This window comes from Streptopelia decaocto (assembly GCF_964273445.1).
Source record: "Streptopelia decaocto genome assembly, chromosome: 9".
Taxonomy (NCBI): Eukaryota; Metazoa; Chordata; class Aves; order Columbiformes; family Columbidae; genus Streptopelia; species Streptopelia decaocto.
The window spans coordinates 20,275,584-20,299,290 of NC_138664.1; the positions used below are offsets into that span (position 1 = coordinate 20,275,584).

General features: G+C 45.4%; 1 protein-coding gene across 2 annotated transcripts in view; it reads right to left on the minus strand.

Annotated features, from left to right (window-relative positions):
• Positions 1-278: 278 nt before the first annotated feature.
• Positions 279-23,707, minus strand: part of BBS4 (Bardet-Biedl syndrome 4) — a 38,345-nt gene continuing 14,916 nt past the window's right edge. For both annotated transcript variants that reach the window (XM_082060693.1, XM_082060694.1), the window contains 14 exons: positions 22,257-22,336; positions 19,070-19,133; positions 18,214-18,325; positions 17,525-17,597; positions 16,177-16,230; positions 14,888-15,015; positions 13,138-13,192; positions 12,017-12,085; positions 10,615-10,767; positions 10,330-10,501; positions 9,812-9,881; positions 6,658-6,799; positions 6,080-6,290; positions 279-5,295 (listed from right to left, as the gene is read on the minus strand). In XM_082060693.1, the coding sequence (XP_081916819.1) occupies positions 5,144-5,295; positions 6,080-6,290; positions 6,658-6,799; positions 9,812-9,881; positions 10,330-10,501; positions 10,615-10,767; positions 12,017-12,085; positions 13,138-13,192; positions 14,888-15,015; positions 16,177-16,230; positions 17,525-17,597; positions 18,214-18,325; positions 19,070-19,133; positions 22,257-22,336 (1,535 nt within the window). In that variant the 3' untranslated portion in view covers positions 279-5,143. The remainder of the gene's footprint in view (positions 5,296-6,079; positions 6,291-6,657; positions 6,800-9,811; positions 9,882-10,329; positions 10,502-10,614; positions 10,768-12,016; positions 12,086-13,137; positions 13,193-14,887; positions 15,016-16,176; positions 16,231-17,524; positions 17,598-18,213; positions 18,326-19,069; positions 19,134-22,256; positions 22,337-23,707) is intronic.

Below are 23,707 nucleotides of genomic sequence, written 5' to 3' on the forward strand. Positions count from 1 at the left end.
AAGTGGAAAGTGCTAGAGAGGTTTTTTGGTCTCTATGGGGGAGAAGAAACTAGTGATGTTTCTCTGGATTGTGGGGTTGGTTTGTTTTTTTGGTAAAATACAAAAGTCCTTGGTAGGTGAGAGATTTTTAAATACATTTATCTAATGAATTCTAAAAATCCAGACTCCGTTCACTGTGAAAAGTGGCACAAGTACCCAAACTTCAAACCCAGGCTGGAAATAACCTCTGCTTTCCCCTGGGCCTCTGTGTCCCTACAGGTTCTGTTCTGGTGCGTGTCTCGTACCTGGAAATGCAGCGTGCGGGATGGTTCGGAGCTCCTGCACCAAAGGTTCATTCCCACATCGTTTGCTGGTGATGCAACAGATGAGCTCATCACAGCTTTCTAAATGATAAAACCCGCGCATGCTGCTATTTCTGCTTCTGTCCGCCTGTACCCAATGCAGCCACGTTGGGTTTGGGGTTTTTGTGTTACCCTGATCAAAGATGAGCCATGGTTTTTCTCTTCAGGGGAGTTTTGCAGCATTACTAAGGATCACTTCATTTGTGGTCTGTGAGATCAGTTCAGTTTGCTCTTTTCTCATTAATGCTTCTCACAGAAATGGTGCTGACATTTTCCTTTATGCATTGGCTCTAGCAAAGACCTCATCAACCGCTTCGACCCTTCCAGATGTTGCTTTAGAGCCCGACTCCTGTTCAGCTCCTGGAATCCGAACCCTGAGATCCACGTCCCCCTTCTGCCCAAGTTTATTTTCAGACTAGTTAGCCTAAGGCAGGGCTTGCTATTGGCAGCTGCCTTCCTATTACATCTCCCAGTTACAATAACAGGAAGAAGAAATAGATTTTTAAAGAGTGAAATCCACCAATGTGACTTGTAGTGGCTTTTTTCTGTTAATTCTATAATCATATACTGAATTATCAGGAATTGGAGTGTTCTTATGTCCTGCGTTAAATCGGTCTGTGATTGGGAAGGTTTGTTTCAAGCCATATTAATTACACTCTGGTGCAATTAATACTTTGGTAAAAGCACACAGTTTAGCATTTAAAAAATGATGCATCTTATAGACTTATTAGTTAAAACCAGTAATAACAGAGGCCGCAACAAAGTGTCTCACGTTCTTCATTCAAGCGCTAACAAGGTTATTGAGAGAAATGGGATATTAAAGGTTGTCTTTGCTCTTTGTTTTGAAAGTTTGACTGATAAAGGGTGGACAAAACCTATTCACACCAAGTTCTTTTGTGCAGCATCTCCCTTGCGCTGCTCTCATCGCTCCTGTCTTTCTGCTTTAGCATTGCTGAGTCTCATTAAACTCTTTAGTCAATCCTAGAGCCAGAAATTATCCTTCTCTTATCTGTTCGGAGATGTCTGATAAAGTAATTTTCTGTAACAGATGGAGCAGCTTCATGCACCACATCTCAGGTGGATCCTAAGGACAGACCAGGCTGAACGCTCAGGGAGTTACTGATCCGGACTCCTGTGGGAGGAGGTTCTGGCAGCAAAGGAACAAATGCAGGTTGGAAATGGCACACGTGGCCGCTACCTTGTGTGCTGGACGCTCGGGACGGCGTCTGGTCCAAACGGCGCGTGGAAAACCGAGCTGGGATAGGCCTTTGCTGAGAAGAGCTCATAGCAGGTGAATACAAATGCTGGCAGCTAAGGGGGAACGACCGCATCAAAATGCAGGTGAGGGAAACAAAAAAATACCCTGAAAACCTCCCTTATGAATTTCTGCTCCTTTGTGCAGCCTGGGTAAAACTGGTTTCAAACCTCACCTGGATCTTTTATTCCAAACCACTGCAGAAAACACTGATTTTTTGTGCAGTTTGGTTTGAGAGAGTGGTAAAGCTTTCCTCGTAGCAAAACTGTGGTTTTGATTCTATAAACCAGACGAACTCCTGGTTATAATACATGCTTTTTTCATACTGCATTTGTGTGGAGCCTATTTTTTAGTCACGCTTGTCTCTGTAGAAGCAGCTTTGCCAACTGAAATCCACTTCCCAGTGGGGAGGTCTGAATTTTTAACACCTTGTGCAAGAACAGGATGTTGAGTAGGACCCAAAGTCCACCTGGGCACACGAGATCACATCCAGGAGCATGGCAAATATCCACTAAGGCCGCCTGTATCATAAATCAGCATCCAGTTGTCTCAGGGACCTCAGGACCAGGTTGTCTGGGTTGAACGGGACAGAAAGATCATTACTCTTGGCTGAAACAAGGTCTTGCTGAGTCTCTAGTTTCCTTCCTGCGAGTCTGCCTTGTAAGTGCTATGACTTAACCTGGCTAATTATACACATTTTTCTAAAAAGGGCAAAAAAAAAGGCCTAAAGCAGATGGTTTCTGCTTCCCTAGAAATTAAGCTCATTATTCTTTTCCATCTTAAAATTTCAATTATGATGGGGAAAGAGAAGGTGAGAATTATGGGTGATGCCAGGAACAGGTTTTGGAACATAAGGTGTGATTTCCAAAATCCCTAAATGACTTACTATGGTCCTGCTGAAACAAACATTGCTTAATTTCAGTTGAAAGAACAGTCCGGCCTCAATCTCATCACTAGATAGCATTAAAAAGTTCTCCGTAAGGATACTATGAATTTCCTGTATGCAAATGCCATCATGACAATACCCAGCGGGGAGAGAGGGGACAGGACAAGGAATTGTGGTTCTATTTATTATCCAGCTGGAATTACACGTCTCTGGAATTACAGCCTTTCTGCTCTGTTCAAATCCACAAAGTAAAAGGGTCCTTCTGCTCCTTTTCATGGAAGAGTTGGTTAATTGTCTGCATAAGCTGTTCACCAAAATATATATTCATTTTAAATACCTTTACAGTACTTCCAAATGTACTAAACATGTAAAGTTTACCCTATGAAAGCATCCTAGCAACCAAGAAGGTAAGAGGCGCAGTGGGATGAGGTTCTGCTCCCACCTACTGAATAGAGCAAAAGAGTTTGATAATGCTATAGTTTAAACTCATTTATCTTTTTTCACACCAAGCAGAAGGCAGAGGAAAGCAGCAAGTGAAGTCAAAACGAAGAGTAAATGGAGGGGAAAATCTTCCTGTTATGAGCAATGCTGGTGCTCACCCACCTGTAACCACACTGTTCTGGGTGCTGTTCCTTGTGTTGGAGCTGCCAGGGCTCGAAAGCCTTTGTGATAAGACTAAAAGATCACAGCAATCTACTGCTATCAGAAAACAAACTGCCTCCAACTGAAGTTCTGGTGGTGAGATAAAGATTTGCCATCCCCTGCCTCCCCTTAACCTCTTCTTCATGGGCTGCAGTAACTTTCAGTGTAAAAAGCTGTAATGTGAATAAAATCACTGCACTGTACCTGATTTACACGGCTGCTTGTGTGGTTTGTTTAAATTTGCCAGCGCTCCATGAAATATCCTCTCCTTGCTTCAACTCCTGGCAGGAGGGAACGTTTACAGGAGCCCTACCCTGAATCTGGACCGATGCAAAACCCATCAGGAGAGGACAGCTGGGGAAAAAAGCCACATTTGAGATAAGAAAGCAGTTTGGGCAATCAAGACAGAGGACAAAGTGTTCTCCAGAGAGCGCTTCAGTTCTTGGTTGTGCTCTAAAGATGCATTAATGTCATTCTGGATAACGGCAGCTGCCCACAAAGCACAACTGAAGGGTGTTCATGTACCCAGAGCCTCAGTCACGCTGCTTTTACATTATTGCTCCAGAGAAGTTTCCATTACTAACCTTGCTCTATTGGGCTTGTTAATTCTGGAGTGAAACAATGCAACAGCGCAGCATTAAAATCAGGAAGGATATTTTTAAAACCCGGGTGGCAAATTTTTAAGGTATTTTTAAAATCTGGCAAATAAAGCCAGCCCAAAGGTTCGGTTTGGTTGGGGAAGCGCTACACACCCTGCTTGGAAAACAGTCCCAGAGCAACATCAGCTTTGTGTGCAGTACACAGAGGGAGGACAAGAAAAGGTTTTGAGGACCTGTATCAAGCTCTGGATAAATCCCAGAGGCAACAAACTGACAGCAGCAGAGAAAAGGAAGGCTAAGATTTTGCTGTTCAAGGATAGAAACATTTTCAAAGCTTCTCTAGCATCACCCAGGCGTTAAAACTCCTCGCTCTGCTCAGCAATGGGCTGCTTTGCCACCCGGCAGCTGGCATCAATGGTTTCTCCTAAAATGCAACTGTAAGGAGGGCACAACTAAATTATTCAGAGCAAGGCTGCTGTCAGACTCAAACAATTTAAACTTAGCACTGAGGCTGACTATATAATCTTTTCTGGAGAGGCTTGTTCTTTTTTTTTCCCTGCAAACCAATCTTTCCGCCGCTGCTGGGCAATACAAATTCTCAAGGAAGAACTGATCACATGAACAGAGTTGCGCTGAGGCTCATTTACCCTATTTCTCAGCAAACAATTCAGAATTTGGCTGCTGCAGCTGGCCCGCTCCCAGGACAGGCAGCCTCACTCAGGAATACCAGCTCCTGCCTGAGGAATCTCCTTTCTTCAGCCTTGAGTTCGGTTTTCTTGGGGAAGTGCTACGCACTCTGCTCGGAAACGCAGTCACCGGCTGTCCATGTCAAGTAGGATGGTCCCGCCTTTAGTTCCCAAAAGCTGTTGTTCTGAGGGCCTGTATCAAACTCTGGATAAATTCCAGAGGCAAAAACCCTCGAGACCTGCATGCGGCTTACTGCTCCGTGCTTGTCCTGGTGAGTTGTGCAACCTTCTCCCCATCTCCAAGCGTATCACCACTGACCTTCCTACCGCCTGTGCAGGGCTTCCTCAGCTGCTGGACGGGTTTGTCCCTTTTTGGGGTCCAGGATGCTAAGTCACTACTACTGGCTTTTCTAAACGTGCCGGATGCCTCGGCATCCTTCTGGAGGATTTAAAACCCAAACACTGAAGACAGACAACCCTGTGGAGAGATGGATCTCCATCCTCCCATCTCTTGTAGCGAGCTGGGACCGCACGAATAGCAGCTACACAGGAACCTCTTCTGACTGCTGCAACGACTCCTTGGGACAAGGTAGAGACCACGTGCTAAAATCATCTACAGAAAACAGCGGCATTTAGACTAACTGACAGCGGGGTGAAGCCACCGCGGGTCCCCACGAGTCAGCAGGCAGCTCTGGTGACACTTGTGCACCTGCCTGTCCCGCCCAGAGCCCGGCCTAGTCCTCTGCCTGCCGGCTCTTGCTCTTCTCTTCGCTCTCTTCCTCAGCCCCCGCTGGTGCCGAGGTCTCCTCGGGGCTCGTGTCCGAGCTTGATTCTGGTTCCAGAGGCAGCGAGGGAGGCTTTGCAAGCGGAGCTGATGCTCCGGCACCTGACAAGAGAACACAGGTATAGTTAATGAGTGACTGTGTGTGTTTTGTCTATTCTTTTTGCCCTTCCAGGCAGCACAGAGTTGCAGAACAACCACAGATACTACTTAACTTTCAGATCTCTTCTGTCTAGCACTAGCTCATCAATAGCACTCGAATCTTTTGTGAGTTATCAGGCTGGAGAGCCTACAGTACCCAAAGCTCTGCGGAAGGGAAGCTAAAGGACAGGATCTCATTCGGCTTTGCTGCTGTGAGAAGTCAGGACAAACTCACAAATTAACTCGTGCTTTGGAAAAGAAAACAGTTCCACTGATTTATAGTCAAGCTATTGTTTTCTGTTCACAATTTTAGCAAACTCAGAGAGAGTTTCCAAGCAGTTCAAGTAGCTACTTATAGAATAAAATCAAAACGGGACACTTCCACACTGAAGTTATTTCTACGCTTAGATTTAGGCTGATAACTGATGTTATGAACCTTCTCTGGTATGGATGATAATGTCCCTCAGGTAAACCCCAAACTCCTGTATGTTTTACTTCTCAGCTTTCTTGACTAAGTCTTCCCTGCATGGAAAGTTTATTCAACATGTAAGAAATGGAACAGGTCCTTAGGGGCGCCAAAGAAAGAGGCCTGGATTACACAACCTCTCTCCTGCTTCAGTCCACAGGAAACAAGATGAAGAGTGACAGAAAATCCCCACGATGAGCAATATCTCTACTTCTTACTCAGAGATTTCTCTTCTCCCCTTCTCTCCTCCCACAGTTCTACTTGAAAAAGAAGGAAAAGTACCTGAGGGAAGCTGCATGGTTTTCCCGAATCCCGCAGCCGAGGACATGGCCTGACCCAGGGCCTGGTTGGAGCCCAAAGGCTGCTGAGTGCTGGAGGATTTCCCCGACGGAGCAGCTCGCGGCTTGGATTTCGACTCTTTGGAAGATTTAGTCCAGACCAGGCTCTCCCCCACCTGCAGGGCAGCTCCCATCTTCTGGGCAACCTCCACCATCTTCCCAAGCAACAAAAAGAGGAGATCTTTACAAACAGGAACGCTTTAGACAACAAATCAACACCAACACAATAAAAATAAGAGCTGTGCAGAGCTGGCTATTGCCTTGGTGCTCGAGGGAAACATCTCCGCTAATTCATTCCCTTAATTAAGAGGGAATCTTGTCTTGCTGTGTATTGATTGAAGAACTGGGCTTCAAAGAACAGAAATGAAGCGCACAGCTCTCAGCAGGTGGCTGCTCTACTCGGAAAACCTCGCAAGCGCAATTTCTTCCTAATAATTGGACTCCAAAGTCAAATTTCCTCCTCGTTTGTTGCCAGACTTAGCGTGGCTACTCAGTTCTCGCTGACAACCGCTGGGCACATACCTCAGGATCAAAGTCGAGAGTGCTGCTCTCCTTCAGGGTGTTGACCTTCTTCTCCATCTCCTGGTACTGGCAGAGCGCTCCCTTCCTGTCGCCCTGGTTGTACAGCAGGATGGCGTAGTTCAGGTTGACGAGGGGGTTGCACCTGCAGCAAACACACACAGGATGCATCGCATTCACCACTGGAACGCTCCTCCTGACTTGAATTCAAGACGTGCCCAAGCAGCAAAGCTGGAGACACCTGACTGACAAGGATGGGGTACTCGGTACCCCAAAACGGGCGAAATGGAGCAGCCAGAGTCCTTTGGGAGCATGACAGAGTCCCACACGCTGGGTGACTTGGTGCCTGAGCTCAGCAAAGTCTCCAAGTGTCAATGACAATATTACTCTGCTGGTGGCCTCACCGTGTGACAGTTCTTTGCACCTGGGGACATCTCAGGACTGTCTCTAGCAAGTGCCTGGTCTCCCAGCACTGTGCTCCTGGGGCAGGGGAGCAGCGATGCGGTTTCATCATACTGGTAATGCTGAGCTCTGCTCCAACTCACCCCAGGCTCCCCCAGTTTGTGGGAGAGCAGCTTGTCGTAGGACAGGGCAGTGGAACAGACTCGGGCTTATTGATGGTATTTTACAACCCAACATGCTACAGAACATGCTGTTTACCTTTCATTTTCCTCACTTCTTCTCTTTCATCCATGCATAACTGTACATACTGTTGTACAGAAACAGTCAGCGACACCTATTAACGACGTGCTCAAAGAGGAGCCTAGCGCCGCAGACAATGCCCATATCCTGTGCACTCCTCCCTTCGTGATACACAACAGCATATAAATATCTCAAAAAAGGCAGAACTGCTCCATCTATTCTCATTTTCTACAGTATCCATTTCCTTCCTTAGGATACGTTCACCCCACGGAGCAGCATTTCTGGCATAGCCAGGAGTGTGAGCAAACTAAACGGGAGGGAAAGAGTGAGCTTGGCTCTGTAATCAATAAGCGAGGCTCTCGGAGACTTGATACTTCCTTAATTGCCTGACAAGCCACGCTCAACAAACTGCTCTGACCATTTGTTATCAGCCTGAATCTCCCCCTTATTTTGGAGCAGCAAAATGCATGTGTGTTATCTGACCAAAAAATAAATGCAAGAGGATCATCAGCCCCAGCACGGGAGCTCCTGCAGGCTAGGATACAGCAGTTAGAAAAAAATCAATAGCTCCTGCAGGCTAGGCTCAGCCAGGCGAGAGCTGGGGAGACTGCGCAGGGCAGCGGGGGACACGCTGGGGTTCGCTCAGTCAATGTGGGCGAGGGACTGGTGCCCTCTCCTGGAGCCTGGCAGGGATAACTGGAGCCATCCAGGGACAACCCGTTTTCACAGCTCTTCGTGAAAAGCGCAGAAGGGAAGGCTTCTGCTAACGCTGTTCCATAAATAGGTGTCACCTGCAGGACATGCCTATCCATCCTTGGTAAGTTATATGACAGCGCTGCAAGAAACACTATTAGAAGAAATCTCGAACTGTCGGTTTTCCTTTAACTGAGAAACTGGAACACTGATCCTGCCACAAAAAAACCCTCCTCACCGTCTTTGCCAAAGTAAAGGAAGAAATGCGTGAAAAAATAAATATCAAACCCTACCTCTTAGTGGGGAAAAAGAAAGCCAAAAAATAAAATGTGCAAAAACCAAACCCACACAATGAAACACTGAGAGCAGTGATCAGACAGATCTGAGAACAGCCACTTTGAAAATTAATTGAACCTTATCGAGCTAATTTGCCTTCAAGAGCTGAGAAGCGATACAGCAGTTAGAAAAAAATCAATAGCTAAACAAGCACAGAAAGGACAGACAGCTATGAGAAACACCTTTTTGAAAGATTTTTCCAAGATGCTTTCCATTCCAGGCCCCAGCACGGCACCCAGGCTGCTATAAAGGTATTCACACCAACAGCAGCAAACACAGCCATCTCCATCCCAGCCAAACAGCCCATAATATGCCAGCAAAGCAAGCCTGTGGGGACATGGATTCAGCCACACAATAGCCATCTAAAATACACAGCATGTTGGCTGAACAAGCCTAACAGAGTCTGGCTCTTCCTCCCCGCAGTCCCTGGCAGTTCTGTTCAGTTTTGCTCTGACGAGGTTTTATTTCCCCGGTACAACTATCAAGCTGCAGCATCACAGCAGCGCAGAATATTTAGGCGAAGTCGTGGAGCTAAATTTCTATTCGCCTCTGCAATCAAAGCGCCCAAACTCCTGAGTAGGCAAGCTGAGGAATCTGTGAGGTCCTGTACAGCCTTGCTAGGCCCGGATTAGGAAAGCCAGGCAGAGGTGTTGACTCAGTGAAGTCGGTAGGAATGACCAATGTGTGACTGCAAAGCACCCCCGCACAGCGATGCATTTATATAATAAATCTTTGATCGCAGTTCGCACCGGTTTGGTTACTCTGTGGCCGCTGCAGATGGTTTTGCCTCAGCTCTGCTGGGCTCAGGATGCAAATATTCACTGGGGAGAAGAACCACCTGCTGCCTAAAATCTGATAAGTCAAAAAGGTAAAGAAAAGCAGACGCAGGAAGCCAAAGCTATTAATAAATCTGTTTTGCTGACTGAAATACTGCAAGGTCCATTTTAACATTTCTGAAGGCAAGTGCTCTGATTTTAAGAGCCACATTGCAAATACAGAATTGCTAACAACATGGAGGAGAAAGGGCCATGTTGCTGCACTTTTATATCCCAGCTAAAATGCTCCCTCTGCCCCATTCAGAACAGGCTTCCCCTCAAGTCTCTCACTGCTCTGCACAGTGCTCAAGCTTTGGGTTACAAAATATTCTGGGATGACTTTTCTTCTGTTATTAAACCTGCGTCACTGTGTATAAATATTCGCTGGAATCCAAAATCATCACCACTGACTCGCCAACTAAACAGCAAAATAAAGACCAGCTTTGATTGGACTGAAACAAAATTTCCCTTTCATTTTTCAGAGCTGACCTGAATGAATGCAAAAAAAGGTGGTTTTGAAACAGTGATTTACACAGCTGCAGGAATAAAAATGTTTCCCTGTCGCTAACTGTTTAGAGTCAAAGTAGACAGAGGAATAAAGGAACAACGGAAACCAGGGGAGGGAGGCAAAGCGACACAATTGGACTTCTCCAGCTATGACAAAGACTTACTTGTCCAGTGCCACAGCTTGCTCGTAGGAATGTTTTGCACTCTCGATGTCTTCAAGGTTTGTCAGAGCGACTGTACCAAAGCAAAATGTACACACAGGTTGATGCTTCACAAGAACTTCATTTTTAGGGCCATTCTGAACAACATTACATCGTAAAATAAATAGGTGCTAGCAGAGTTGTCTGGGCTGCTGCCGAGATTAACCCTCCTAACGTCACTTCTGACAAATACTTGTCTGGTTTAATCCCAAAAATGACCCAGTGCCAGAAATCCACAGCAACTCAAATCTCAACTCTTACATGTAAAAAGTCTTTTCCAATGTTTTAAAGTTGATCTGACTGCAATTTAACCTCCTTTCACCCCACAGAGAGAGAACAAACTATTCAAGATTTTTCACCTGTCCGTGACCTACTGGGGAACAACTCCTTGGTATAGTGTTGATCCAACATCTGTTTCCTTCAGCCCAAACTTTCTGTCTCTGTAATAACGTTGCATCCCCCAAGCTGGACGCGTCGTGTACCTGCGAGGAGCATGTACAGCTCTCCCATCTTGGGCTGGAAGTTGATGGCGGCGCTGAGGAAGTGGAAAGCGGAGGCGTATTGCTGCATCGTCAGGTGCACCAGCCCCAGGTTGTACAAGATCTTCCAGTCAAAGGGAGCCAAGTAGTTTGCCCGCTTCAGGCAGCTGACGGCCTTCAAAAATAAGGAATAAACCCTCTGTGACACCCAGAACAGACCACAAGAGGAATCCTGTTCTCACGCCATGTTAGCTACAGATGAAAGAAGAAAGGAAACCTGATACTTACTGCTACATATTTCTTCTTCCCGAAGAAGCACATGCCGATGTTGTTCCACAGCGGGGGGCTCTCGGGGACAGCGCTGGCTACCAGCCGGTACTTGGAGAGAGCGACGTCAAAGTCCCCGTGGGCCTGCATCATGCTGCCAGCCGCCAAGGTCGCCTGCAGAGACAAGCGACCAGCGTTTCCCCAGACACAGCAAGAAGACAACAGGGCAAAATTAACCAACTAAAGCCATGTCATAAGCTACTATTCAACTTTTTCAGGTGTTTTCTTCTAGGGGCTGCCAAGACCAGCAGTGGGGAGCAGATGGGGACTCTACAATCTCCCAACATGTAGCAGAAAACAGTGTAAAGAAGGGACTTGGCTCGGCTTCTTCCTCAACCATCTCAACCACAATTGCCTCAGAAATCTTGCAATGTGACAAGCATTGAAGGTACATTTTGGGGTGACAGCAGTGTCTCCCAGGGCCTGAGTCTCTGAGAAGATCCATGCACTAACAGATGCTTTTTACCAACAAGCCCAGATAGAAATAGTTCTGGTGCAATTTAAATGGAGAGTAAAACATACTCAAGCAAAGTAGCAAAGCTGGCCTAGTTCACACTAACTGGCTGATACTGCAAGTTGATAGAAATATGCGTGGGGAAAAAAAAAGCAAGTGATTACAACACGCTATATTTATACCACACCAGCTAAGTCCTTTATAATACTTCACAGCGACAAGTAGAAATTTGTAAGTGTAAAGGTGTTTTCACAGTAACACTCGGCTTGCATTCATGTATCATTTGTCAACCTCACATTTCAACACTCTCCATCATTAGCATCATAGGGAAGGAAAAGGAAGCAGAGAGAAATGAAGTAACATGGCTAACAAGGGAAGCGGCTTCACCATCAGGGATGAAACCTCGATGCCAAGCTCAGCTTTCCAGACCAGAGCCAAGGAAAAGTCACATTTGTATACAACAGCTGGAAGCACAGACACGGCTATTAGCAGATGGGAGAATAATGTAGCGCAATATCCCTTTTATCTGTGCTGACTAGGGGTCGCAGGGACCAGGAACGGCTCTTGGGATTTTTGAAACAATGCCTAGAACATTTTCCTTGCAAAGTAATTTCCATTTGTTTTAATTTGTTTGATATTAAAAACCAAAGGGATCAATTAAAGATGAAAACCAGATTAAAAACCAAAGGGATCAATTTAACATCCCATATTCTGCCTCCACAATCATCCAACTCCCTACCCAGGGAAAGGTCCCAGAAATGTATTTCGGATCAAACTTTCTGGGCATGATCCTTTTCAGCCCCTCCAGGCTAAGACTCTGCATTTAGACAGCAAAGCTCTGATACTGGAATTAGCTTTAAAAGGTGTCTCATCATCATTCAGCTGGTTCGTTTCCACTCCTCATGATACCTTGTAGTTGCCTGGGTCGTACGTAAGCGCATTTCCGAGGTGTTCAAAAGCCTTCTGGTAATCCTCACGCTGGGAAAAGAAGCAAATGGGCATCAGAACTTCAGGAATAAGTGGCGTTAAGGAGAAGAACACAAGCTTTCTGACATTTCCATACAGGAGTGAGCTCCGGGTTGACGATCCTCTGCTCCTTCCTCTCTTCCAGCAAAGAGGCTACAAACCACTACCCTGCACATCCTCCATTCCCTCGCCACGATTTCCTCGCCCCCCACGGCACTCTTTTCACTTGAAAAAGTCTTTATTTGTCTTCTAATGGACTGCAAGTGTTAGTGGGCATGACTGCGTATATATAGAAGCACATGACAGCTCAGAATCACTTAAATCCTCCCATTTTCGATTGAGTTATGCCAGAATTGTACCAGGATGCACCAGCATCCTCTCCTACCTCATACTCCCTTCTAAATCCACATGCATCCATTTTAGATGCCCAAGGCTCCTGCTGAATTTCCCTAACTCTAGAGCAAGGCAATGACTTTTGAGATCTACATTTTATTCTCGAGCATCTAAATGATTCGGGAAATGCTTGAGGATCTTTCCAAATCAGCACTTGGTGCAAGTTTTCAAGCCCATCAAGCCTTTCGAGCACTACTGCCGGTTCTTATTTGCTTGTTCACTCTTAGGGAAGCTTAATTATGGTGGTCCTTCCCATACATGTTACAGACCCAAGCGATAAGCATGCCTTTGTTATTTAAATCCATTCAGGTTTTCTTCTCCGGTGCATTAACACTAAGAATTTCATAGCTGCTTTTGTAGAATGACTTGCTAGACTCGTGCTCCGGAAGCAAGGTAATGATTAGTCATGTTTTGTTGTACTTGGAGGATTTAGAGCAGAATTAGGGCAGTTGCCAAATCAAATTCCTGCTCTGGCTCAGGGCCAGGATATCAACTTAGTTTTAGCAACAAAAGGAAAAAAGGAAGATAGAGAAAAGCAAGCTCTGTCATGTTAAATCAACTATTTAGAGAAATGTATGCAGAAGCTGGAGAGAAATTAACTCTATAAAAAACCAAACCTCAGTCATTTTGAAAATAATTAAGTTCATGTAATAGTTAACAGTCCTCAGTACCTGCAGGTAAAGCAACCCCAGTGTTGTAAGGAGGTCTGTGTTTTCTGGAGAAAACCTGTAATACAAAAGCCAGAGAGCTGCGTTGCTTATTAGCCCTTCTAGAACAAGCTAAAAACAGAAGATGGAATTACGATGCTACGTTATACCAGTATCACTCCAGGAAATAAACTGTTATTATTAAATGCAAATATCAGAACGATTGCCATCATGGGGACTGAACAATATTACACCCAAGCTTTCCACATGTCTTCTAGATATGAACAGGAAGTCACCACAGCTCTGTATATAGATCTGGATGCATAAGGAGATAATGTGGTGTTGCTGAGCTTCAAAGTGAGTCTGCATCAGTGACCTGGAAATACAAAATGCGATTCTCCATCGTCTCCCATAAACCGCCCTGTAAATCCATCCCAAGCCTCCTGGGCCGTGTAGGGCAGGTAATCCTCAGCATTTCTGATGGATCCTACACACACGCATTGTCAGACGTTTAATTCACCCTGTAAAAAGATTACAAACCTGGTTTCACAGACCAGCTGTGCACTGCCCACAAACCAGAGCACTCAGCACTAAAGTATCTCCCAAGGGCTTTTAATGACTGTATATAACTCCCAATCCTACACTGCTAGTCTGGGGTTCACGCAATGATGTTGTGAACCCTTTTAAAAGCATCGCCATTCCCATAGAGAGGACAAAACCAACAACAACAATAAGAAAAAGCAGAAACAGACACTGCATTTGTGGCCTTGCTCACCTTAACGGAACTAACTTTTCAATTCCCTGCTATCAAGACTTAAGAAATCTAATACAAGCACTCGCATTGGCACCTTGAAACCTCACTCAGAACAAAACCACCCGTGCCTGGCGGTAAATAAACACAGAGCAGCGACAGCCTCTCCTGGAGCGGGTAACAGCGGGCAAAGCGTAACAGGCAGATGAGAATAAAACAGAAGAAATCAACAGGAGTGAGGAAGAAGGGGGGGCAGGGGAGCACCGAGATAAGATACAGAAACCTGGTAAGATGCTTAGCAAGGATTATTTACGTAATAACGATTCTAGATTAATCCAAATGTCCACCCAACCCAACATACTGTCAGACAGCAGCCAAAACCAGATGTGGAAGTAAACAGCACGTAAAAAGAGCCAGTACAAAATGTAGATCCTTCAGCAGCTTCCGACATGCTCCTGCTTTTCTTTAGTGTTTGCCTCTGCTACAAAATCGCGTTTTAAAAGCACTGGGAGATCAGACGCTCAGGAATGCCCTAAAACAATACAGATCGGTGCTGAGAAACAGTGACGAGGTGAGAGAAACTCATTGCGCACCAACCTGTCCCTGGTCTGCGTACTCGGGCACTTCCAAATGCAAATCACTCCGAGAGAAAACAGTATGTGAAACCCTGCAACTGATTTTTGACAGACAATTGGGGCCAGTGAGACACCCGGGGTTATGTCATTTTGGCAGATAAACCTTTGGGGTTTATGAAGGCAGTTTTGGGCAGGTTTGCTCCCAGGCATCTCTGTCCATTTGTGTTTCCACTGTTTTTGGCAGCCCTTCACACAGTTCCCTCCTTTCCTGCCACATTGGCAGCAGCAGAACTACAGCTGAGAGCTTCAAAGTGCCAGCTCTGCACAGAGAAGCTGTAATTATCATTATCTTTTTAATCACAGCCTCAATTCAGATCTGGGGCACCAATTAAATTTCTCCTGGCATAGGATGGGACATGGGTAGATAGAAGAAGGGATATATTCTTACTCTACGGCTTTCTTATAGACTTCAATGGCTTTATCCGTCTTCCCCTCCAAGAGGTGAATTTTCCCCAGCATCATGTAAGTCAGATCATGTCTGTTGAGCTCCAGGGCACGGTTTAGCTGGTCTTGTGCCTAAACACACAACCACGGAGGATAAAACAAAATAATAAGTGATTACAGGGACCTCAGTCTTCCTCTTACCTCCTCAGGCCTGGCCAGCAGGACAGCACAGTATGTTCGCTGTCTCTCAACACGTGATACACTAGAAAGAGAAATGCTGACAGAACAACGGAATTCTGCAATATGGGATATTTGTTACCAGTTACTGAAAAGACAGAAACCCCTGCAGGCTTGGTTATGTTTTAGATGTCCTTGTATTGCTGCCCAGCGTGACCAGAACATGCCAGAGTTACGCAGAAGTCAGCAGGTTCCAGTTTGAAGGCATTACTGCAGACAACAAACCCCAAGAATGAAGCTATGCTCTGCAGTTTCTTGCTTTACAGCCAGGCCTTGAACCGGGAATGCAGCAGGAGTTTGCTGCGAGGGCCGGCACACTGCACCAGGACGAGCAGCAGGGAGCGGCTGGTCCAAACTGGGAACAAAAGGTTTCTAAATGCTGATTTTTGCCCTTACAAAGTAATCCCACAGGGTCAGAGGCAGCTCGGGGCTCAGCACAAACACCTATGGGAGAGTGAAGCGAGGAGCTGGGAACTGCACGCTCAGATGTAGGAACAAAACTCAATCTGAAGCTTCCAAGAAGTTCCTTATTAGCTACAAAGCTAATCAAGCTCTTTTGTGACTTGTGCTCCAGGCTTCATGCAACAAGAGCTTCACTAAATCTTTTCCATGAAGAGAAAAAAGGTGTCTGCTGCAACTTCAGCAAACAAACTCTTCTCCCTGAATCCTGCCAGAGCCAAGGGGCAGCAAGTTTCCTCCAGAAACCCTGTGCACAAGGTGCAGCAGTTGGAGCTGTGCGCAGGGGAAGCGGTTTGGGTCTTCACCATCACACTCAAACATTCCCTTTAAAACCAAAGACGCTCTCTGAAAAAAATCCTAGTTTGGAAAAAGTCTCCTGGCCAGCAACAAGGCGAATCTGTTTCACTCTTACCCAACTCCGCTAACCTGCAGCTGACTCCAAGTAATTCCATATGCAGCCAAAACCAGAGACAGCTCACAAACTTTTGCTCCCAGAAATAAATGTCAAAGCGAAAAATTTCCTTAATATTTGTCACTGCAAATGACCCACTTCAAACTTCCCATTTATCAGGCAGATAAGACAAGTATTTGCGTTACCTTGTTGTAGTGTTTCAGGTACATGTAGCACACACCCAGGTTGTGGCTGATCTCCTGTAAAAAGAAACACAACAAAACCCCCAAACCAAATCAGCATGAGGTCTGACACACATGCTACGTAACTGGTTAGTGATAAGGGTCATCACTGACCTGGAGACACCCCTGTGCCTGCCCACTCCCTTCTGCCTTTGTAGGTCAAGTAAAACCTATACATTCAAGTTGCTTCAGGAACCTAAAGAGCTTGCGTGTGATTGTACACAGCAGACTACAGGCCACCGAGATAAAAATACAGAAATGACAACGGTGTCTTCAGACAACAAGGAGCAAAGACTGAAGATGTGCCTAATTTTCCAAAAGAGAAGTTGAGCACCAGAAGGGCCGATATCCCTCTGGCATCTTAAATACGTTTGGGACAGAGTAGGAAGGTCACTTAGGGATCCCAAACACTCCAGGGGCGCTGTAGGGAACAATCACGTCTCTAATCCATCACCAGTAGTTTAACAGACAAGACACTTGCCCCTTTCCCTACCCTGGCACATCCTGGGGAGCTGAAAAGCGAGGTCCACTAGATCCTTTCTATTCTGGTGAGCATTTCACTGCTTCAGCAGTTTAGACAGCCTTGACCTTTAAAAGGAAACTCTCTTATTTCCCCATTAACCCTTTTAGAATGATATTCTCCTCCACAGTCTCTCCAGCTGTGGAGAACAGTAATGAATCATGAAGGCAATGCAGACCTGAAAGAAGACCCATGGAATAAAAGGTTTCTGAGTTGTCTGGCTCACCATATGTTGAATAATACCAAATATATCCTTGCATCAAGCCTGAATTTTAGACATACTGAGTGCCAAGAGTATGGCTGAAGTCAGCGAGTGCCTGATGTCTCAGGGAATGAGATCACACGTAGCAAGTCTTATCTTAGAAACAACACTTCTGCAGGCAAAAGCGTCACCTGCAGAAGGCTGCCCACAACTCACCGCGAGGCACGTCCTCCCTCCTCTCACCCACCGCCACGTTTCCCTGTGCAACGCTCTTCCTTCACTTTTTCTCTTCTTATTCAGAAGAACTCGTTTAATTCTTGCTCCTGGAGCTACCAGCCAACATTTTGCCAAAACAGGTAATGCTTGGGAGGTAAGAACTACCCTCTCGCGTAGTTTGAGGGTAACCTTTGTCAATGGTGTTTTGCATTACAAAGCGTTTCCCAATTACTCAAGCAAGTTTTAATGATAACTGAGGGTTTCCAAACAGGGAGCTACTTCCCATATTTTCCTTCATGTCTCTACAGGGCTGTGTTGATACATGCAGAAGCATCTGCATGCTGCAATCACCTCCAGCTCACTGCAACACTCACCCAGTCCTTCTCGTTGAGTTTAGCTGCTTCATTGTACACTTCAATGGCTGCCTTGTGTTTCCCCAAAAGAAACCTGCGAAAGCATTTCAATTGTTATTTGTTTCTCGCTCTCAAACCCTGCTGTGCAACAGCACCTTTGCCAGTGAGAAACGATGCTATTTGCTAGTTCTCTAGAGACCTGCGCGAGAGGGCCCGGGTTTACAATCTCCACGATATTACAATCCCTGCAATATTACAATCTGAGCAGCGCTCCCTTTCAGAGACGAGGTTGTCAATCCTGCGAGACAGTAAGGCCCTCTCTGACGTTACTGGAGATGGAAGGAATGAATTCACAGGCTCTGCAGCTTGCCTTTGTCTCAAAGGAAAGAGATAAGTGATCTAACCAGACATCCAGAGACAGAAAGGGGCAAGTTTACACAGTGCTCAAGTCAGCACCCTGAGCTCTGGAGCTAGAAATCAGTGCCTTACCTCCCTTGCCTAAAGCACAAAGAAAATAAGAACACAACAAGCAGATAACAGATTCTGCTTTTACGGGTAGCCCACGCTTCTGGAAGCCAACTCAAGTGTTGATAAGGAGGAAGCACGTTTGGAATTAAGCAGCCTGGGGTTTTGCTTGGTGCCTGGGAGGAAAACAAAACACGGAAGGTCCTGGATGGCACATCAAAGAGAGACAATAAAACAGCACTCACAGCGATCGTGCCACCTGCTTGAGGTTGTCGGCACTTCGAGGGTTCATAATGGAACATGTCTGAAAAAGTTCAAGAGATTCTTGAATTTTCCCCTCCAAGCGAAATATCAAAGCTGTAAGACAACATATACCAGGCAAATTAGTCCATTATCCGCAGGAAAAACGTGTGTCTCTGACAGCAGGGAAAGAAGGGGAGCACAGATAGATTATAACAACGCTCGTCTGCTCTCTCCCCCCCCGCCACAACCTCGAGCAGAAGCTGTGTCTGAGGGCAGAATGACAATGCATGCAAAGGACTCGTGCTTGCTTGGAAAAATTCCTGTTCTTTAGAATAAAAGCTGCTTTAAACCCTGGCAAACTGCTCATTAAGACACAGTCTGGATTTCCTCCACTTCTGCGGGCTGCAGCACATCTGTGGCCAACAAATCTCAGCTCTTCCCCACCACGGCACTTTGAATGGCAACGCGGAGTTTTAGGGACATTATTTAGGGGACAGGAGAGGAAGAGGAAAGCCATCCTTAAAGCAGACAGTAAGATAATCCCCTGAGGCAGGTAGCTCTAAAACACACATCTGTGATACAACCAGACACGCCACCCAAGCACACGCCAACACGTTGAAGGCCAAGAGCCCACAGTCCAATGACAAACTCATCGACACGGAGAAAACAGAAAATCTAATCTGCCCATCCATGTGAAAATCCCAAAAACTAGACCTGGGCAAGTAGAAAAAGAAAGCCAAGTATTTTGTACATATGAACTTGATATGTTTCTAGCATACGTTCCCCTTCTTATTGTTCGCTGTATGTCAAATTAGAAGCGAGCTGCTTTAGCAAAATTGAGATTTCTGCGCGACATACCTTGAACGTAGATGGCGTATTCGCACAGCCCCTGCGACTCCTGGAGCTGCTCTTTGATGACGGCCTGAAACGACAACGCGCAGAGAGTACAGCCCAAACACAGGCTCCCTCACCAAATACAACCCTTATCAGCTTCACTATTACCCCATTACAGCACAGCAGCTTTCCGAAGAATATAAACTTCCAAATATTTTAATAAAGCCAATCTCAGTGAAAGAAAATGGATTTCTGACTGATCAAATGACTTGTGCAACCTTGACTTGGAGAATTTTTTGCATGTACCACATATAGCTGTGCTCTTCCTGTGGTTATTGCAGAATGCCCTAAAATAACTTGAATTAAAACATCATGCAACATGTTGATGGGCACAAAACTCATTTAATCAGAATTTATGCTTGGAGAAGTCAATATTAATACAGAATTTGTAGCGAGGCGCTGCAATAAACCATGTAAAAATGCTATAAAAGTCGTAAACTGTCAATATTTTAACAAAGCTAATGACAGAGATTCAGTTACCAAAAGCGCAACTCCACATGTAATAAAGGTGCTGGACCGCAGCTGGGACAACTATAAGCGTGCACTGAAGGGTACAAGCTCATCGCTCTGTTCATTCCTGTTACCAAAGATAATCAGGTATTACCTGGGGAAAATCCCACAAGGAATCTCTGAAAGCATCCTCTGATGTATCTACTCTAATGTATCTACTCTGGGCCCTTTGTGAAGAAATAAATTGAACTGGAGCAACTGCAGCTGCGTCAATGAAAGTCAAATGGACAAGTGACGAGGACCCGGGAAAAGGACGCGGTGAAAAAAACATGGAAATGTGAATTCTTGCTGGTTGAATCCATAGCGCTGACAGTTTGGGGTGCGGGTGCAGTTTGGCTAAATTCCGTAGTCACACACGACCCAAAGTTATAAAACCGGTCAAAAAAGAGTGACCTTTGGGAGGATAAGCACTGTGGCTACGAACCAGGCGCATCATTTCTGCTCCGAGACTCCTCTTTTGCTCACAAGTGGAAGAACAAAGGGGGGAAAGAAAGATTTTGGGGATTGAGACTCCTCACCCATAAAAAGAAAACTAAAGAGCGGAAGGGAAAAGGAGAACAAGTCCAGGCTGCTCTTCCACTCATCTCTATCTGCTGATATCTCTATATTCTACACTTTACAAAGTACATTATTATAAGACATTCAACTCGGACGTAACCAAGCACCTCCTCTATATTGCTCCATATAAAAATATATATTAAAAATATTCTATATATAAAAAATGAAACCAGTTTCTCAGAGCAAGAGAGGGCAATAGAGAGCTATCTTTTGGAGAGATCTGATTAACTCGATAAGCCCTAAAAAATCCCACAGCAAAAGGCCTTGAATTGAGAAATGTGATCTATAATCCCAGCTTTCCCTCTCAAGTTTATTTAACTTGCCGTCAGAATTCAGCCCTACTGGCAGGAGACCGACCAGCACAAGTGATTTTTAGTAATTAAAAGCAGCTGGTAATTTTAATAATTCCTCAAAAAATTGTCAAAAGCTTGGCAACACCAAAATAGACGCAGGAGTGGCACTGTAAGGGTTAAAATCAATGTCATGCCTTCACTTTGGGGAGCTACGGTTGGTAAACAAACAGGTTTTTCTTTGAAAAATACAGGAGCTTTTAAAATCCTGTTAGAAAGGAGGCATCTCAAAGCACCGCGTGGGAATCTAGCGAGATTGAGGGCAAAATTAATCGCATCGCAGGTCACCTGTTTCTCAGATGAGTCTTAAAAGAAAATTAATGGACTTTAACGAATGCCCAAACTATACTGAAATCAAGGATTCAGCAGCAGTTTAAGCTGTTGGGGATACTGCCAACACCTTTTGGATGCGCCTGTCGCCCCTCGGTGACTGAAGCAGCAGCACGGCATGCTGAGGTTCCTGTCTTTTGGGGGACAAATCCAGGCCTCTGAGCACACATCTGTCACATCTGGGCAACAGGATGGAAGCTCATTTAACCTGCGATGGGCTGGTGCCAAACTCTCCCAAGTGTACTGCAAAAACGCCGTTTTGTGAGCCTTGAGGAAAGGCTGGGCCTCCTTTTGCTTTGACAGCTTCTGTAAAGCCGGCCGGCCAAGCAAAAAAGCATAAGCTGTCTTCTCTCCATTTTTTCCCCATTTTTTGCTTGCTTCAGTGACTGATGAAGACGTGGAGGAGTCAGTGTTGCCATGATATCATCCACGTGGTTATTTTCTCTGTTTTCCTGAGCTGTACATCTTTTTTGCACTCTGTGACTCAACATCCCATCGCTGAAACAGTAAACGTGCGCAACCAGAGACCTGAGAAATTCAGTCAGATTAACCAAAAACTGAAACTATTTTCTATTTACATTGCAAGTCCAACTTGTGTTTGTATCTATTCAAGCCAAGATCTGAGAGGAAATGGCTCTGTTGGTGATACAACCCCCCCGGCTGCATTAATTAGGAGCTAAATGAATTTCCCCTGGCCTGCCCCTTTGCTAAGCACCCCCAGGAGTTCTGCGCACAGACAAGTCCCAACCAACCCTGATGTTTCAGAAGTGAAAAAGCCTTTTCAGATCTTCATTGCACGGGACACAAACAGAAAGGCAACTCTTATTTCCCTCCTCCTGCCCACTGGTGCGTCATCTTCAATAACTTGTGATCATTGTAGCAGGAAAACACAACATTTCATAGCAAAGTTGCTATTTCCTTAGTGCACTTGTTGTTACAATCCCAAGCAAACAACCACTTGCAAGCTACCCACCAAACCCAGGAGAAATTAAAGGGTACAAGGTAGCATGTGTAAACTAAAGGGTAACCAAGATCTTTTTTCTTTCAGACTTGGTAGTAATGTTTTACTCAACCAAAGTGGTTTTCATAGCATCTCTGTAGTACCATCGAGAGACCAGCACTACAGAACGGTGTTATTAGCTTGGAAGACCCTGTCCATCACTTGAAATAAGAAAGCTTTGCAATTTTTTCCATTTTCCTGCTCATGGATAGCTCTGGAGAGCAGCACGCATGGATCCTGAAGGCAGCCAAGGATTTGAGAACATTAAAGTTATTTTACTTGTATTTTCTCCTGGTCCTCTTATTCCAGAAGAAGTCAGTAGTTTGAAAACTGGTATGAAAACTATTGTTTCATAATGCTAGTAAAATACTTCCCAATGCAAAGTCTCAAAAGCAGCTCTTACCTTACACTCCTCGTAGTCTCTGTGAACGTAGAGCAGATAGATCAGCCAGTTTTTCCTCTCTGGGATTGGTAACTCGGGTGCTACACGTAAAACACGAACACAACACAGGAAATCAGACTGATCGGCACAGAAACTGGGCACAGCACAGTGATCCAAACAACTAATTCAAGAACTGCAATTGCACCAGGCAGTGCGATTAATCATTTGACCCGAAGCCTGGAGTGTGGACATACAACCAGCGTCCAGTTTCATTCTACTTCTTAAACTGACGGACAAAACGCGTTGTTCAAAATAGACACTAAATAAAACCCCTTAGCAGAAAACCACCTCGAAAGACTTGAGGCATTGGAGCAAACAGCACTAGGCACCAAGCATCCACCCATTTTAATTCAACATTAGTGCTGGTCTGATGAAATTGGTTCTTCCAAAATATGTAAGAAGCAGCCTGGGGGAAGTGAGTTGGATTCACATTTTGGAACCAGGGCAGAAGAATAAAAGGTCTTTAAAATGAATTTCTGGGAGTGGATGAGAAGGAAAGGATGAGAAGCGATACACAAAAAAGGAGATTTTGGAGATGTTGCTGGTCTGGAGGTGTGAATAATTTAAAGAGGTCAAACTTAGTTCTTTGAAACTGTGAAGAGACTATGAAACATCACAGGTCAGAGATACTGTGAAGCTACTGGCAGGAAAAATTATTGTGATGCAGTGGAGGAGAAAGACTTGTGCTCCGGCATTTCAATCCTAAGGAGCTTCCAGCAGTAATTATGGCAAATCACGAATGGATGTTGCTTAGCAATGGTCGCGTTGGGTTTAAAAGTTGAACACGCTGCTGTGCATTTCATTAAGGCTGGAAATGCATTGCTTGTTTCTGCAGTTCAGCTGTGGGGAGCTGCGCGGTAACCATAGCAACTGGCCAAAACCCCTCTCTGTTTGCAAGTCAATATTGTGCCAGAAGCGCAGAAGCAAAGCGAGGGCTGGGGTGGGAGAGGGGGTGACACAGACCGGGCCCCACTGCCGAACCATACACGGTCTGAGCCTCCAGCACCCACAGCTGGACGAATTCACTTGAATTCTTTGAAGTGCTCCATGGTTTCCTCTGCACACCAGCGGCACCGGCTGCGATCAGATGGGAGACAGAAGAAACTCTGCAGCTGAAGGGCTGAATCATGTCAGGAGATGTTGTCGGTGCACATGTCATTATCTTTTAGAGCTTTAATGGCGCGAGGCCGGTGCCTGCAGCGAGCAGCAAACACATCTCTCCAGCGTTCCAGGCTCTCCCCCACCGTTCACACCAACTCTGCTATCACCGAGAGCACTTCAAAACAACTACCATTTCTCCCACTGCTGAAAAACAAAATGTAAAGCCATTCTGGTTTTGGTTGGGTTTCCTTTTCTTAAAGTTGTAGGATAACCTACCACATTGACACCAAGATGGAGCTGAGATTTAAGTG